Source organism: Oryctolagus cuniculus, chromosome 11 (assembly GCF_051225735.1).
Source record: "Oryctolagus cuniculus isolate XC-2025 breed Fujian yellow rabbit chromosome 11, ASM5122573v1, whole genome shotgun sequence".
NCBI classification, from domain to species: domain Eukaryota; kingdom Metazoa; phylum Chordata; class Mammalia; order Lagomorpha; family Leporidae; genus Oryctolagus; species Oryctolagus cuniculus.
In genome coordinates this window covers 65,407,601-65,420,852 of record NC_142877.1, presented here as the reverse complement: position 1 = coordinate 65,420,852, position 13,252 = coordinate 65,407,601, and the positions used below count along the sequence as shown (strand labels likewise).

Here is a 13,252-nt window from a genome sequence, read left to right as displayed (position 1 = left end):
TGTTTTGTTATCATTCAGTGAGTCCTTTCCCAACAGTCTTCTGAGGACTCCTGCATGCTATCCCAGCTCCTAATCAGGCTTCAGTATCTAAATTTGTTATATTACTTTCCACTGAATATAATTCATGGTCAGAAGGTCTATAATTTGAATCCTAGTTCCTTGACTAATTTGCCATTGCATATGCTAGAAAGTTGTTTTTCCAGAGAATACTCAACTACTCTTAGGTTGTGGTTTCTGCCACAATAGTGAAAGTTGTGTGATTCCACAAGTTGTTCCATTCATGTTCACAATTAAACCAGTTTTCTCTAAGGTAGCAAAAGGTGTATGTATGGTGGCCCTGGCAACCAGGACCCAGCTGAACTACCAACCTGGTCCAGAGCTAACTGATGCTTTCAATTCCCTATAAGAATCAAGGAAAAGAAGTGAGGAGAAGGGAGACCGTATTAGCATTTGCATTGATTGTATTAAAAAACCAGGGTGAATACTGTGCACCTGAATCATATCTGTCCTGGTCTATTGCTGGGCTTTTATAATGTCCTTATTATTTGCCTGACTCTCTTGCCTTCCATACTACACCACTAAGTTTTTCACCCTGTTTCTCTCACAATCAAAGAGCTTATATTGTGACCCAGCTTAGAACCAATACCTGTAAAAATTTCTTCCAAAGTGGTTTAACCTTGAAAGCAACTGGTGTTACTTGAAGATAACTTTGCTGCCTCCTTCCATCTTTCTACTAATTGCACTGAACAGAACAAAATTGGAGCAGAGAGCTATGTTTGCCACATGGTTCTTCAGAACATGAAGAAACTAGCTCTACCACTGTGACGTGCTACAGCAGGGAAGGGTGCTATTCAACCCTCTCTCTCATTTCTGTTCCCTATCACTGAATTCTGCTGAGTTTATCCTGTAAAAACACTTTTAAATCTGTCTCTGACTTCGCATCCCTACTGCCCCAGCCCAAGGTCAAGCCTTTATCATCTCTAATCCAGATGAGAGCATTCACCTCAGATATGATCTTCCTGCTTTTGATCTTATATCCTTCAAATTTAGTCTCCGCACCGCTGAAGGAACTTGTGACATTTTGTAACTAAATCATTTCAACTGCTCCCTTACCTGCAGCAGTAGCTCTCGGAATCTTCATCTAAAGCCGAAGATAATATATTTTTTAAATTGGAAACCTTAGAAAGATGCAAAATTTACATTTGCTATGGAAATAACTTAAATACCATCTTCTATCACAGTCTTTTCATAAAAGGAAATTTTAACCTACACATACATGCAATATAATCTCAAGAAAATGTCCAGTTTCTCCCACCAAGCACACTTAACTTTGTGGAAAATTCTGTCTATATATGAAAGAAAAAAGAAAGAAAGAAAGAAAGAAAGAAAGAAAGAAAGAAAGAAAGAAAGAAAGAAAGAAAGAAAGAAAGAAAGAAAGAAAGAAAGAAAGAAAGAAAGAAAGAAAGACAGGCTAATCCTCTGCCTGTGGCGCCGGCATCCCCAGTTCTAGTCCTGGTTGGGGCACCGGATTCTGTCCCGGTTGCTCCTCTTTCAGTCCAGCTCTCTGCTGTGGCCTGGGAGTGCAGTGGAGGATGGCCCAAGTGCTTGGGCCCTGCACCCCATGGGAGACCAGGAGAAGTACCTGGCTCCTGGCTTCAGATCAGCACAGCGTGCCAGCCGTAGCGGCCACTTGAGGGGTGAACTAACAGAAGGAAGACCTTTCTCTCTGTCTCTGTCTCTGTCTCTGTCTCTGTCTCTCTCTGCCTGTCAAAAAAAAAAAAAAAAGGCAGCAAAAATTGTGTGCTGGCTTCAATTTGCAGTCTAGCATGGTATAAAAGACTTCCCATAAATGGGCCCCTGACTGTCCTTCTAGCCTTTTCCTTCCTAGTCGAAGGTCCCACAACTCTACATGGTTCACCCACACACTGAGGAATTTCTCACCTTCTGCTTGCTTGAGCTGTCTCTGTTGACCATGCATGGATGGATGGCTACTTCCCACCTTCCATGCCATGACCTCCTTTGCTCAACTACCTTTATGAATCCTGTAACACTCAGAAAAGGAGTCCATCCTCAAGAGTCATTCCTTCTATTCCTTAGGTACCTTGTCCCCATCCAAGAAATGAATTTAAGTAATTCAGTAACACCCAATGCAAATCAATAGTATTATCTCCAGCATATCTATCTTTTTGCCTCTTTCTTCCACCAGATTAGAGCTCTATAAGCCAATAAACAATGGCATATTGCTTCTTTGCTCTTCTCATTTTTATGCTGATGGTTCCTAACACAATGATTCTCAACATGCAGAATACACCCAAAATATTAACTGACTGACAAAGCAAATGAATAAAGAAATTTATTTCAAAGGATTATGTGACAATTAATCTACTTATTAAGCCATTTTAATTATTCAGAAGAAAGATAACTTATCAATTAAGTTTCATTGTGCATATTTTTGCCTCAGCCTTCTTTCTTTACAAAAATAGTTCACCTTGCTTTATTTTGTTTTTCTCCGATATCTTATTGTGCTAATTAAGAGGTCATTGAATTTTCTGCCTATTCCCCAACTATCAGATATCTTGCCACTTAGGAAAATTTGAGAAAGGGAAATTATTCTTCTTTTTCTAAGATTACATAGAAAATAAGTGCATATTTTTGTTGTTATATTAATACATACCTCATTGTATAGGCTACTCCCTGAAAAACATGTCTTTAAAACCAATTAAGTGGGCCGGCGCTGCGGCTTACTAGGCTAATCCTCCGCCTTGCGGTGCCGGCACACCGGGTTCTAGTCCCGGTCGGGGCGCCGGATTCTGTCCCGGTTGCCCCTCTTCCAGGCCAGCTCTCTGCTGTGGCCAGGGAAGTGCAGTGGAGGATGGCCCAAGTACTTGGGCCCTGCACCCCATGGGAGACCAGGATAAGTACCTGGCTCCTGCCATCGGATCAGCGCAGTGGGCTGTCTCACTGTCCACTCTGCCTATCAAAAAATAAATAAATAAATAAATAAATAAAACCAATTAAGTGGCCACAGGATAGTATAATATTGAATGGTGGTGATTATTAAAACATATGTGAATCCTTCTGGGAACACTATTGAGCATGCCTTGGAGTTCCATAAACAGAATTTCTAACCCTGTGAACTGTGGCAGAGCAAATAAACAGCATCTAATAAGTATTTAAGTCTTTAGTCTTTAAATTTAGTATTTAAGTCTTAGTATTTAAGTGGAGTATTTAAATCTTAGTCTTTCCAGCTCTCATGAGTGTAAGGATACACATGAAGGAATTACTGAAAATTAGGGCTCTGCTGTCAGATTGCTTTAAGTTTTAAATCTAGATCCTATGCTTGTTGTCAACTGACACTGGATGACTTACTTGAATTGCATCAGCCTGAAAAATCTTATCTGGAAAGTGGGGGAAATATTAGTAGGTAAGTCAGAAGATTATTTTAAGGATTAAATGATAAAATATATCTAGAGGGCTTGGTTCTCAAAAATCATACTTTTTCACTTGCTCTTTTTCCTGCCTCCCCATGGGAGCCACAAACAGATTATGTGAGTTGGCCATTTCGCCACCTAGGGAATTTCCCTTTCTTCTCTCTTTTTGCTCCCTCTCCTTGACAGCTGTCTTCCAGGCACCAGAGTTCCACTAGAAGCCATCCCTATTGCTGTAGCTTCCAGGCATTACCACCTATTGCTGTCACCTTGGAGCTCCTTAAGTTAGAGCCAAAGTTGGTTGAGGAGAGAAGATGAAATACCAACACATTGACTCTGGCACTTGCATTCTAGTAGAATAACTTCTTCTAATTTCACTGGTGATATGCCATCATCACATTTCCATGACATTGGATCCTACTACATCTATAACATTGGGCTGACAGTGTTAAGCAACCAACACCATACACTACTCAGAATTTTCTCTCACTTCTGCCTTTGTGGGTTAACTTAGTGGTACCCAAAGGTGATTGGTATCTCATTCCTAGGAGATGCTATAGTCTTTTAAGGAAATGGATATCTGATATCCTGCTAATTCTGTGTGCACAAGTCTGAACTCAACTGCCATTAAATACTGATTCTCTGAAGAAGGGCTATCATCCTGCTATTCAATGAATTAATGAGTCTGGTTGGAGAGGCAAAGCTAATGTTTACTCAGCCAGTCAAATGGCAGATTTAACACTGGAAACAACCAGTCGGTGGACTGAGTTGGCTATAGGCTTATATTTCTCTTACTGGGTAAGTAAATGCCTTGAATCAGGTTTAAACAAGACAGATTTATGTGTGGTTATCAACCACATCAAAAAGGGAAGCATAAAATGTGCCTCACTTTAAACCGAAGAACACCTGTAAAAGTTAACAGATGTGATTACTGATGAAGAAGGTGCACACTCATTTCCACATGGGCACATGGATGTTATCCAGGGAGAGGCAAACAATGAGGTAGCTGATGAATCTTCCTACAATGACCCTAAGAAGTAAAGTTCCCTCCTTCTTAAGGTATAGTGGAGGTTTCCTTGATCACAGCTCGAGTTTGTTCAAAGACACTAGGAACCAGCTACAGGGCAACCTCACAGTCTTAGACATCTGCTGTCACCATTCCTCTCTAAGTCCACACCATGATACAAAGAGAGCCTGACATTCTTTCTTGGTCATCCCAAGTCAAACTCCCTCTGAAATAGTTTGCAGGTCTTGATTTGCAAAGAATTACAGAAAAGTTGGAAAAGAAGCTTCCTAGCGGGCACTTCTGAAACAAATTCATTATCCCAGGAAGATAGGGTGAAAGAGGTAAAGAGGTGATTATTACCTTTTATATTGCAAGTTCTTAGTGAATGCTCTTATGGTCTGAGGCAGACTTATTGGTGGGGAAGGGAAGCAGAAGAGTAAGAGGAGGAATAAGAATAAGTGGGTGTACAAGAGTAATAACTGTGCTGTATGGGTCTAGAGAGAGATCCCCCACCCCTGATAGACTTGTTCCAGTCTCTTGCCTCCAGGTGTGAAAGAATTCAAGGAGGAGATAATGATAAAGGGAAGCAGGAAAGTGCGATTTATTTAAAGATAAAAGGAAAGTACATACACAGGAGTGCAGACATTCTTTTTTTTTTTTTTTTTTTTTTTTTTTTTTTTTTTTTTTTTTTTTTTTTTACAGGCAGAGTGGACAGTGAGAGAGAGAAGAGAGACAGAGAGAAAGGTCTTCCTTTTGCCGTTGGTTCACCCTCCAATGGCCGCCTCAGCCAGCACGCTGCGGCTGGCGCACCGCGCTGATCCGATGGCAGGAGCCAGGTGCTTCTCCTGGTCTCCCATGGGGTGCAGGGCCCAAGCACTTGGGCCATCCTCCACTGCACTCCCTGGCCACAGCAGAGAGCTGGCCTGGAAGAGGGGCAACCGGGACAGAATCCAGCGCCCCGAACGGGACTAGAACCCGGTGTGCCAGCGCCGCAAGGTGGAGGATTAGCCTAGTGAGCCACGGCGCCGGCCTAGTGCAGGCATTCTTAAGAGACAATGAATGTTGCAACTTACAAAATTCAAACTCATGCTTTTATAGGATGATGTGGTGCTTGAGGCAAGGATGAATTGAATAGTCAAAGGAAGCAAAGTTTTTGGAAGTGCTGCAGCATCTGTGATGATCTCTGGGAGTATGGCATATTGTGTACATATGGCTACAGAGCATGTGTTGGAATCTAGTAAGTGTCATGTGCCTGGTGCATGATGGGAAGTGAGATTCAACTGCATGATGGGGAGTGGGTGTGCTGAACCTGCAGTCATGTTGAATGGGCATGGAACTGGATACAGTTTGGTTGGTACAGTACTCAGTTCATCTTTTCTTTTTTTAACTTTTAGTTAATAAATGTAAATTTCCAAAAGTACAGCTTATGGATTGCAGTGGCTTCCCCCCCTCCATAACTTCCCTCCCACCGGCAACCCTCCCATCTCCTGCTCCCTCTCCCATTCCATTCGCATCAAGATTCATTTTCAATTATCTTTATATACAGAAGATCAATTTAGTACATATTAAGTAAAGATTTTTAACAGTGTGTACATACACAGAACATAAAGTGTAAAATACTGTTTGAGTACTAGTTATAGCATTAAATCACAATGTACAGCACATTAAGGACAGAGATCCTACATGAAGAGTAAGTGCACAGTGACTCCTGTTGTTGACTTAACAAATTGACTCTTGTTTAAGGTGTCAGTCATCTCCTCAGGCTCTAGTCATGAGTTGCCAAGGCCATGGAAGCCCCCTGAGCTCGCCAACTTCGATCTTATTTAGATAAGGTCATAGTCAAAGTGGAGTTTGACTCAGTTCATCTTTTCTACCTCCCTGCCTACATCGCCAGTAGAAAGTCAAGAAGAAGTTACGCTTCCTATCCAACATATAATTATTCCAGCAAAAATTCCAGTACTAGATGACAAGCTTGGCTTCATTGTTCCTGACTCATCTCACTTTTCTCTGATTCACACTCTTCTCTACCTCTAAAACAAGTAGAACTCGGTTTCCTGGTTTTCCATGGGTGATTAATGTTTCTAATATTGGGGAAATCATAGAATGTGGTCGAGATTCAGCATATCTTTCAAGATCCACAGTATAACTTGCCACTAATATTCCCCCATAGAGTTGTGAACACAGTTTAGATCTTTCATTACGTAACTGTGTCATTATTAATTTTCTAACTATGTTTGCCCACTTTCTTTCAGACTCTGGGACATGTGGTCCTGACTTCCCACTAGATAAAGAAGATCCACTCCAATATTTCTTCTATCTTTCTTTATAAATCTAGACCTGGGGTAAATAGAAATGCAAGATATTACTGAGATAAAGGAGAAACTAATCTTGCATTTCAAAGAAATTTTCATCAACTATTCCTTGAAAATCTTCCTTTGTCACTGAATTTTTAATAGATATTTCAAGAACCTTATGAGAAAATGCAATAAGCTTTTTTTTTTTTCTGACAGGCAGAGTGGACAGTGAGAGAGAGAGAGACAGAGAGAAAGGTCTTCCTTTGCCGTTGGTTCACCCTCCAATGGCTGCCGCGGCCAGCGCGCTGTGGCCGGCGCACCGCGCTGATCCGATGGCAGGAGCCAGGAGCCAGGTGCTTTTCCTGGTCTCCCATGGGGGAGAAAATGTAATAAGCTTTTGATGGAAGTAGAGTGAGATATTGTAGAAGATGAGCAGATCAGAACTTCTATTACTTCTATTGCTGCTATAAGTACTTATGATGACAATGATGATTATGTTTCCCATTTTTTTGAATTCAGATGCTTAAACTTCTTTGTATTCTCAATTCCAAATAGCTACTCACCATTATTTTCACTTTTCAGATTCAAACATACTAATCCAAAGCCAGGAAGTAGTAAAGTCATATGTCAGATGCTGGATTGTCAGTCACTAGTGGATTGTTGCCTCACTTTACAAAAAACCAGCATGCCAATGAGAAAAAGAGAGTAGATGTTAAAGATAGTTTGCAATTTCTTTCGTCTTCTCTTGTCCTTTTTTCTATGTGTCCTCATATCTACATTAACAGTCAGTAGTAGTTACAATGCATGTGATAACACGCCCCAATTCTTTGTAGATTAAAACAAAAATCATGTATCATACACATATGGTGGGTCAGCTGCTCAATATTATTAATCAAAAGGGAAATGTAAATCAAATACAATATCATATGAAATATGAAATATCATATCACCCCTGTTAGAATAATAGCAAGTAATAAATGCTGGGGAGGATGTAGAGAAGGAAGAGCTCTTTTACATTATTGATAAGAATGTAAATTAATGCAGCCAGTATGGAAAACAGGATGGAGATTCTTCTAAAACCTAGAAACAGGTCTTCTGTGTGCTCTAGGAATCCTACTACTGGATACATATCCAAAAGACATGAAATCATTATATAAAAGAGATACCTACTCCACCATGTTAACTGCAGCATGATTCACAGTGGCTAAGATATGGAATCAACCAAGATATCTATCATCAGATGACTGGGCAAAGATACACGCACGAGCACACACACACACACACAAAATGGAATATTATTTAGAATGAAATCCTGCCATGGATGGAACTGGAGGATGTCATGGTAGAGTGAAATAAGCCAAATACAGAAAGATAAATACTGCATGTTCACCTCCGTATGTGGAAGCTTAACAACAACAACAACAACAAACACCCAAAAACAAAGAAAAAAACCAATGTGAACACAGAATAGTGGTTACTAGAAGCTGGAGACTCGCAGCTCTCTACAGCCTGAACTCCTCGAAGGCGGGCTTCCAGGAGCCCGCGGAGGCCGCGTCGCCCAACCTGGCCCTGATGAACAGCGTCAAGGCGCAGCTGCATCTGGCCCTGGAGAGGAACTCATGGCTGCAGAAGCACATCAAGGACCTGGAGGAGGAGCGGGACTTCCTGCGCTGCCAGCTGGACAAGCTCATCTCCGCGCGCGTGGACGCAGAGGACCACTGCCGGGCCAAGCCGGGGCCCCGGGGGGCGGAGGGGGACAGCCGCGGTGGCGCGGAATGCGAGGTCTCGGACCTAGAGGCGAGGCCTCGGACCTGGAGTCGGCCGCCTCGTAGCTCAGTGCCGCGTCCGAGGAAGGCAGCGCCAGCAAGTGGAAGAGGCAGTGGCCGCGGGCAGGCGCCGGCTGGAGGCGCTTCGGGAAGCCCAAGGCCGGGGAGCGGCAGCGGGTGAAGGACGCCGACGGCTGTGCCGCTACAAGAAGATCCTGGGCACCTTCCAGAAGCTCAAGAGCATGTCTCGGGCCTTCGAGCACCACCGCGTGGACCGCAACACCGTGGCGCTGACCACGCCCATCGCCGAGCTGCTCATCGTGGCCCCGAGAAGCTGGCCGAGGTGGCCGAGTTCGACCTCTCCAAGGAGCGCCTTCTCGAGTACTCGCGCCGCTGCTTCCTGGCCCTGGACGACGAGACGCTCAAGAAGGTGCAGGCGCTCAAGAAGAGCTAGCTGCTGCTGCCCATCACCTACCGCTTCAAGCGGTGACCCGTGCTTGCTCAGATTAAATAAATAAAGAAATAAGAGACATGACGCTCGGGCAGATGGCCCCCGGAATTTGAATTAAAAAATTAAAAATAAAACAGAGACATGACGCTTTGGCACACACACACAAAAAAAGGTTAGAGGGAGTCTGGATGATGAACATCAAATCAGAGTTAGATCAAAGGAATAAGTTGCTAACGTTACACGGCATAGTAGAGTAACTATAGTTCACAATAAACTGACATATTTTGTGAGCAAATAGAACAAAGGAGCTGCAAAGTTCCAATCACAAAAACATTTCAAAGAAGGGGAAATATTGATTACCCTGATTGGATAAATACACATTTTATATATATGTATTGAAATAATGCACTGTAGCCTATAAATATGTGCAATTATTATTAATTTTTTATTTTTAAAATGTTCAATTTAATATTTCTGTATTTTATTATATATGTATACATATATTTATGTATTATTTTTTGAGATAACATATTTTAAATTTACATTATAGTCAAAGAATGAATGGCTCACTAAATAAATAGTTCAACAAACAAAGTTTAAAAAGACCATAGTCCAGCAGGAAAATACACCAGGGCTAGAAACCATAATCTAATGAAAACAGATTCATTACTAATATAAAGTAAATATTTAAAATAGTCATAAAGTCATTAACACCATAGCAATTTATAATTCTATCAATTTGTTTGACAAACATTTCAAAGTTAACAAAATGCTGTATTCGCGCCAAAACTTCTATACTCAGGCATTTCTTTCCCTTGTTTGTTTGTTTTTTATTTAAACTCCCACATATTAGGTTGTTCTGTGTCTGGCTTATTTCACTCAACATGATGTCCTCCAGTTCCAGTCATTTTGCTGCAAATGATATAACTTCATTCTTTTTATTGCTGAATAACATCCCATTGTACATATATATCACAATCTCTTTGTCCACCAATTGTTAATTTTTAAAAAATATGGAATGGAAGTCCCAAGGCAAGGTGGTTAGAAAGAAAGAGAATGACTACTACTACTCAGTCTTCCCTGCATCTCAGTTTTGGAAACCCCAAATCATGATTTTCTTCTAACATGTGTATCTTGAAAATCTGACCCTAGCAGTTGCTACAGACATATCGAGCAGGAGCTGAAATTTCTTTTTTTTTTTTTTTTGACAGGCAGAGTGGACAGTGAGAGAGAGAGACCGAGAGAAATGTCCTCCTTTTCCGTTGGTTCACTCCCCAATGGCTGCTGCAGCCAGCGCGCTGCGGCCGGCACACCGCGCTGATTCAAAGCCAGGAGCCAGGTGCTTCTCCTGGTCTCCCATGTGGGTGCAGGGCCCAAGCACTTGGGCCATCCTCCACTGCACTCCTGGGCCACAGCAGAGAGCTGGACTGGAAGAGGGGCAACCGGGACAGAATCCGGTGCCCCGACCGGGACTATTACCCAGTGTGGCGGGGCTGCAGGCGGAGGATTAGCCTATTAGCCACGGCACTGGCCAGGAATTGCCACAAATAGAAAATTAGGAAAATAAAATGCTTTCTAAACTCCATTTCTTTTTTATTTATTTATTTTTTATTTATTCCCTGCCCCAAAGAAACCTTTTATTTAAGGAATATACACTAAATGCATTTCATAAGTACAACTTTAAGAACATAGGGATTTCTCCATTTCTTTATTGACTGTGCTCTTTAGCTTGGACTATATCTCCACACAGGTGAATAAGGTGAGGCTCAGTGTATTAACACTTGGAAAATTCAGGCTTTGTTGGTTTCCAAAAACTAAGAAAGTTTTACAAAGGTTTACATTTCTCTGTTACCATATAACAATGCCAGTTGGACAAGACCACGGGCATTTATCGATTAAAAGGAATAACAATAAGTTCAACAAATTTAATTTGAAGAACTTTGCTTACTACAGAACACCAAAAATAGTCAAGCACAAGGCACTGTTTTATCTACTCTCGCAAATTGTAGTTGATATTGTGGTTTCTGTGTATTTTCCCGTAAGCCTTCCCTGAAATATAACTGTAAACTGATTTCTGTTTGGTAAATCTATTCTTTTTTTTTTTTTTTTTTTTTTTTTTTTTTTTTTTTTTGACAGGCATAGTGGACAGTGAGAGAAAGAGACAGAGAGAAAGGTCTTCCTTTTGCCGTTGGTTCACCCTCCAATGGCTGCCTCGGCCGGCGCGTTGCGGCCGGCGCATCGCGCTCATCCTTCATCCGATGGCAGGAGCCAGGTACTTATCCTGGTCTCCCATGGGGTGCAGGGCCCAAGCACTTGGGCCATCCTCCACTGCACTCCCTGGCCACAGCAGAGAGCTGGCCTGGAAGAGGGGCAACCGGGACAGAATCCGGTGCCCCGACCGAGACTAGAACCCGGTGTGCCGGCGCTGCAAGGCGGAGGATTAGCCTACTGAGCCGCGGGCGCCGTCGTAAATCTATTCTTAATCAACTATGCAAAATACAGAATTGTCACAGATATTCAGACATTATAAAAGAGCTCTGAACTCTATTTAATACTCACAAGGTATTATTTAATAGTAAAAGTGGGAGGGACTTTAATTCTTGGAGAGGCAATGTGCGTTTCTAGAAAGATCTCTGTTTCCAGTTCTGCAATCAAAATTAGCTTTACAACCTTGGGCAGCTTGTGTGGATTTGAAGGTTTTTAACAAACTGACACCAACAAATTTCTCTAGATACATTTCCCACTCCTCATTCTTATTCCTCCACTCCAGTCCTATTCCCTTCTTTTTCTCTCTCATCTTACTGTTTTTCACCTATCATTTTGCAAAGCAATTCATCTCTTTTTTTGCAGACTAAGCACTAGAGAATTTCACTCTTCACTCTGAAAAGAGTGAAGACATTTTCCAAAACAAAGTAGCATCTCTTCTGTTAAAAGAGCCTGTATATCAGTCATTATTTTTAATAGTGTAGCAACTTTTTCTCTTACCAACATCAGTGTAATATACTCTCAATGAACTTACTGAATACATGTAAACCAATTATTTTTTATTTGACCACTAATCTAGCTATGCACTTTGATAAAGTATTTCTTTATCCTTAATATAACTTTACTTTGTGAGCATCTGTGGGAAGAGCTGGATTCAGAGAGATTAAATAATTTGTCCAAGACCATACAGCTTGTTAGTAGTAAAATTGGGATTTAAATACACAGCTGTATGGTTCTGAAACCTTTATTTTTCTGATCTATAAAATAGGAGATTTAATGAGACAATCTCTGGGATCCCATGAGATATGAGAGCCAATTTCAGCCCTTCTATGTATTCAGCAGAGGTGATCAAACCCATCAAGACTGGCTCTTGACAGGCTCCCAGGGGAAGACTGCTAATACCTGGGACTACATGGGACAGATGCTTGACACCTGGTTAAGACATCACTTATGGCACACACTGCATCCATTATCAGGGTGTCTGAATTAGGGTCCCAACTCTGCTTTTAACTCCAACTTCCTGCTAATGTATACCCTGGAAGGCAGCAGGTGATGACCCAAGTACTTGGGTGCTTATCACCCTCATGGGATACATGGATTGAGATCTAGGCTCCCAGCTTTGGTCTGACAGAGCCCTGGATGTTATGGGCATTTGGGGAATGAACCACCAGATAGAAGACCTCTCTCTCTCAACTAAATAAAAATAAATAAATATTTTTAAAAGACCTTGGAATATCCTGCCTGGTCAGACTTTTGTTTACCTGGGGCCTTTGGCCACACAGGACACTTTATGCCAATGGTGTTATTTATAGTAAAGACCTTGGGCTACGCCACATCAGTTTGGCTTCCAGATTGGGATGGAAACTGAGTAAATAGGGTCAAGTCCCACAAGTGGTCAGCCATGCCTATGTCAATAACCCCACTAAAAGTCATGAGTTGTGCGTGTTTCTGGGAGAAAATACTTCCCATGTGTTATGACACATCTCTACTGGGGTCATGAAGCACTGTCTGTAAACTCCACTGGGAGAGGACAATTGGGAGTTTGTGTCTGGTCTCTCCTGCACTCTGTCAATGAGCCTTTACCTTCGCTGATTTTAATATCTATCACTCTGCTGCAGTAAATCATTACCATGCCTATCACAGCTCCTCTGAATTCTCTGAGTCCTTATAACTAATCATTCCACCTGAGAGTGGCCTTGGAGGTCCCCAACCATGCTGTGACTATTTGCAATTGTTTGTTGGCAACTCAGTGCCACTGCTTCTCTGCAAATCTAAGGAGGACCCAAGAGTGACATTTCTTCAAACTACATCCCCCATCTTTT

At 41.9% G+C, this 13,252-nt stretch overlaps 1 protein-coding gene across 1 annotated transcript in view; it reads left to right on the top strand.

Annotated features, from left to right (window-relative positions):
- Positions 1-8,984, top strand: part of LOC100344901 (coiled-coil domain-containing protein 106) — a 73,634-nt gene extending 64,650 nt beyond the window's left edge. The window contains 4 exon segments of the mRNA XM_089309064.1: positions 8,195-8,519; positions 8,522-8,687; positions 8,690-8,815; positions 8,818-8,984. Coding sequence (XP_089165190.1) covers positions 8,195-8,519; positions 8,522-8,687; positions 8,690-8,815; positions 8,818-8,984 — 784 coding nt within the window.
- Positions 8,985-13,252: the final 4,268 nt, after the last annotated feature.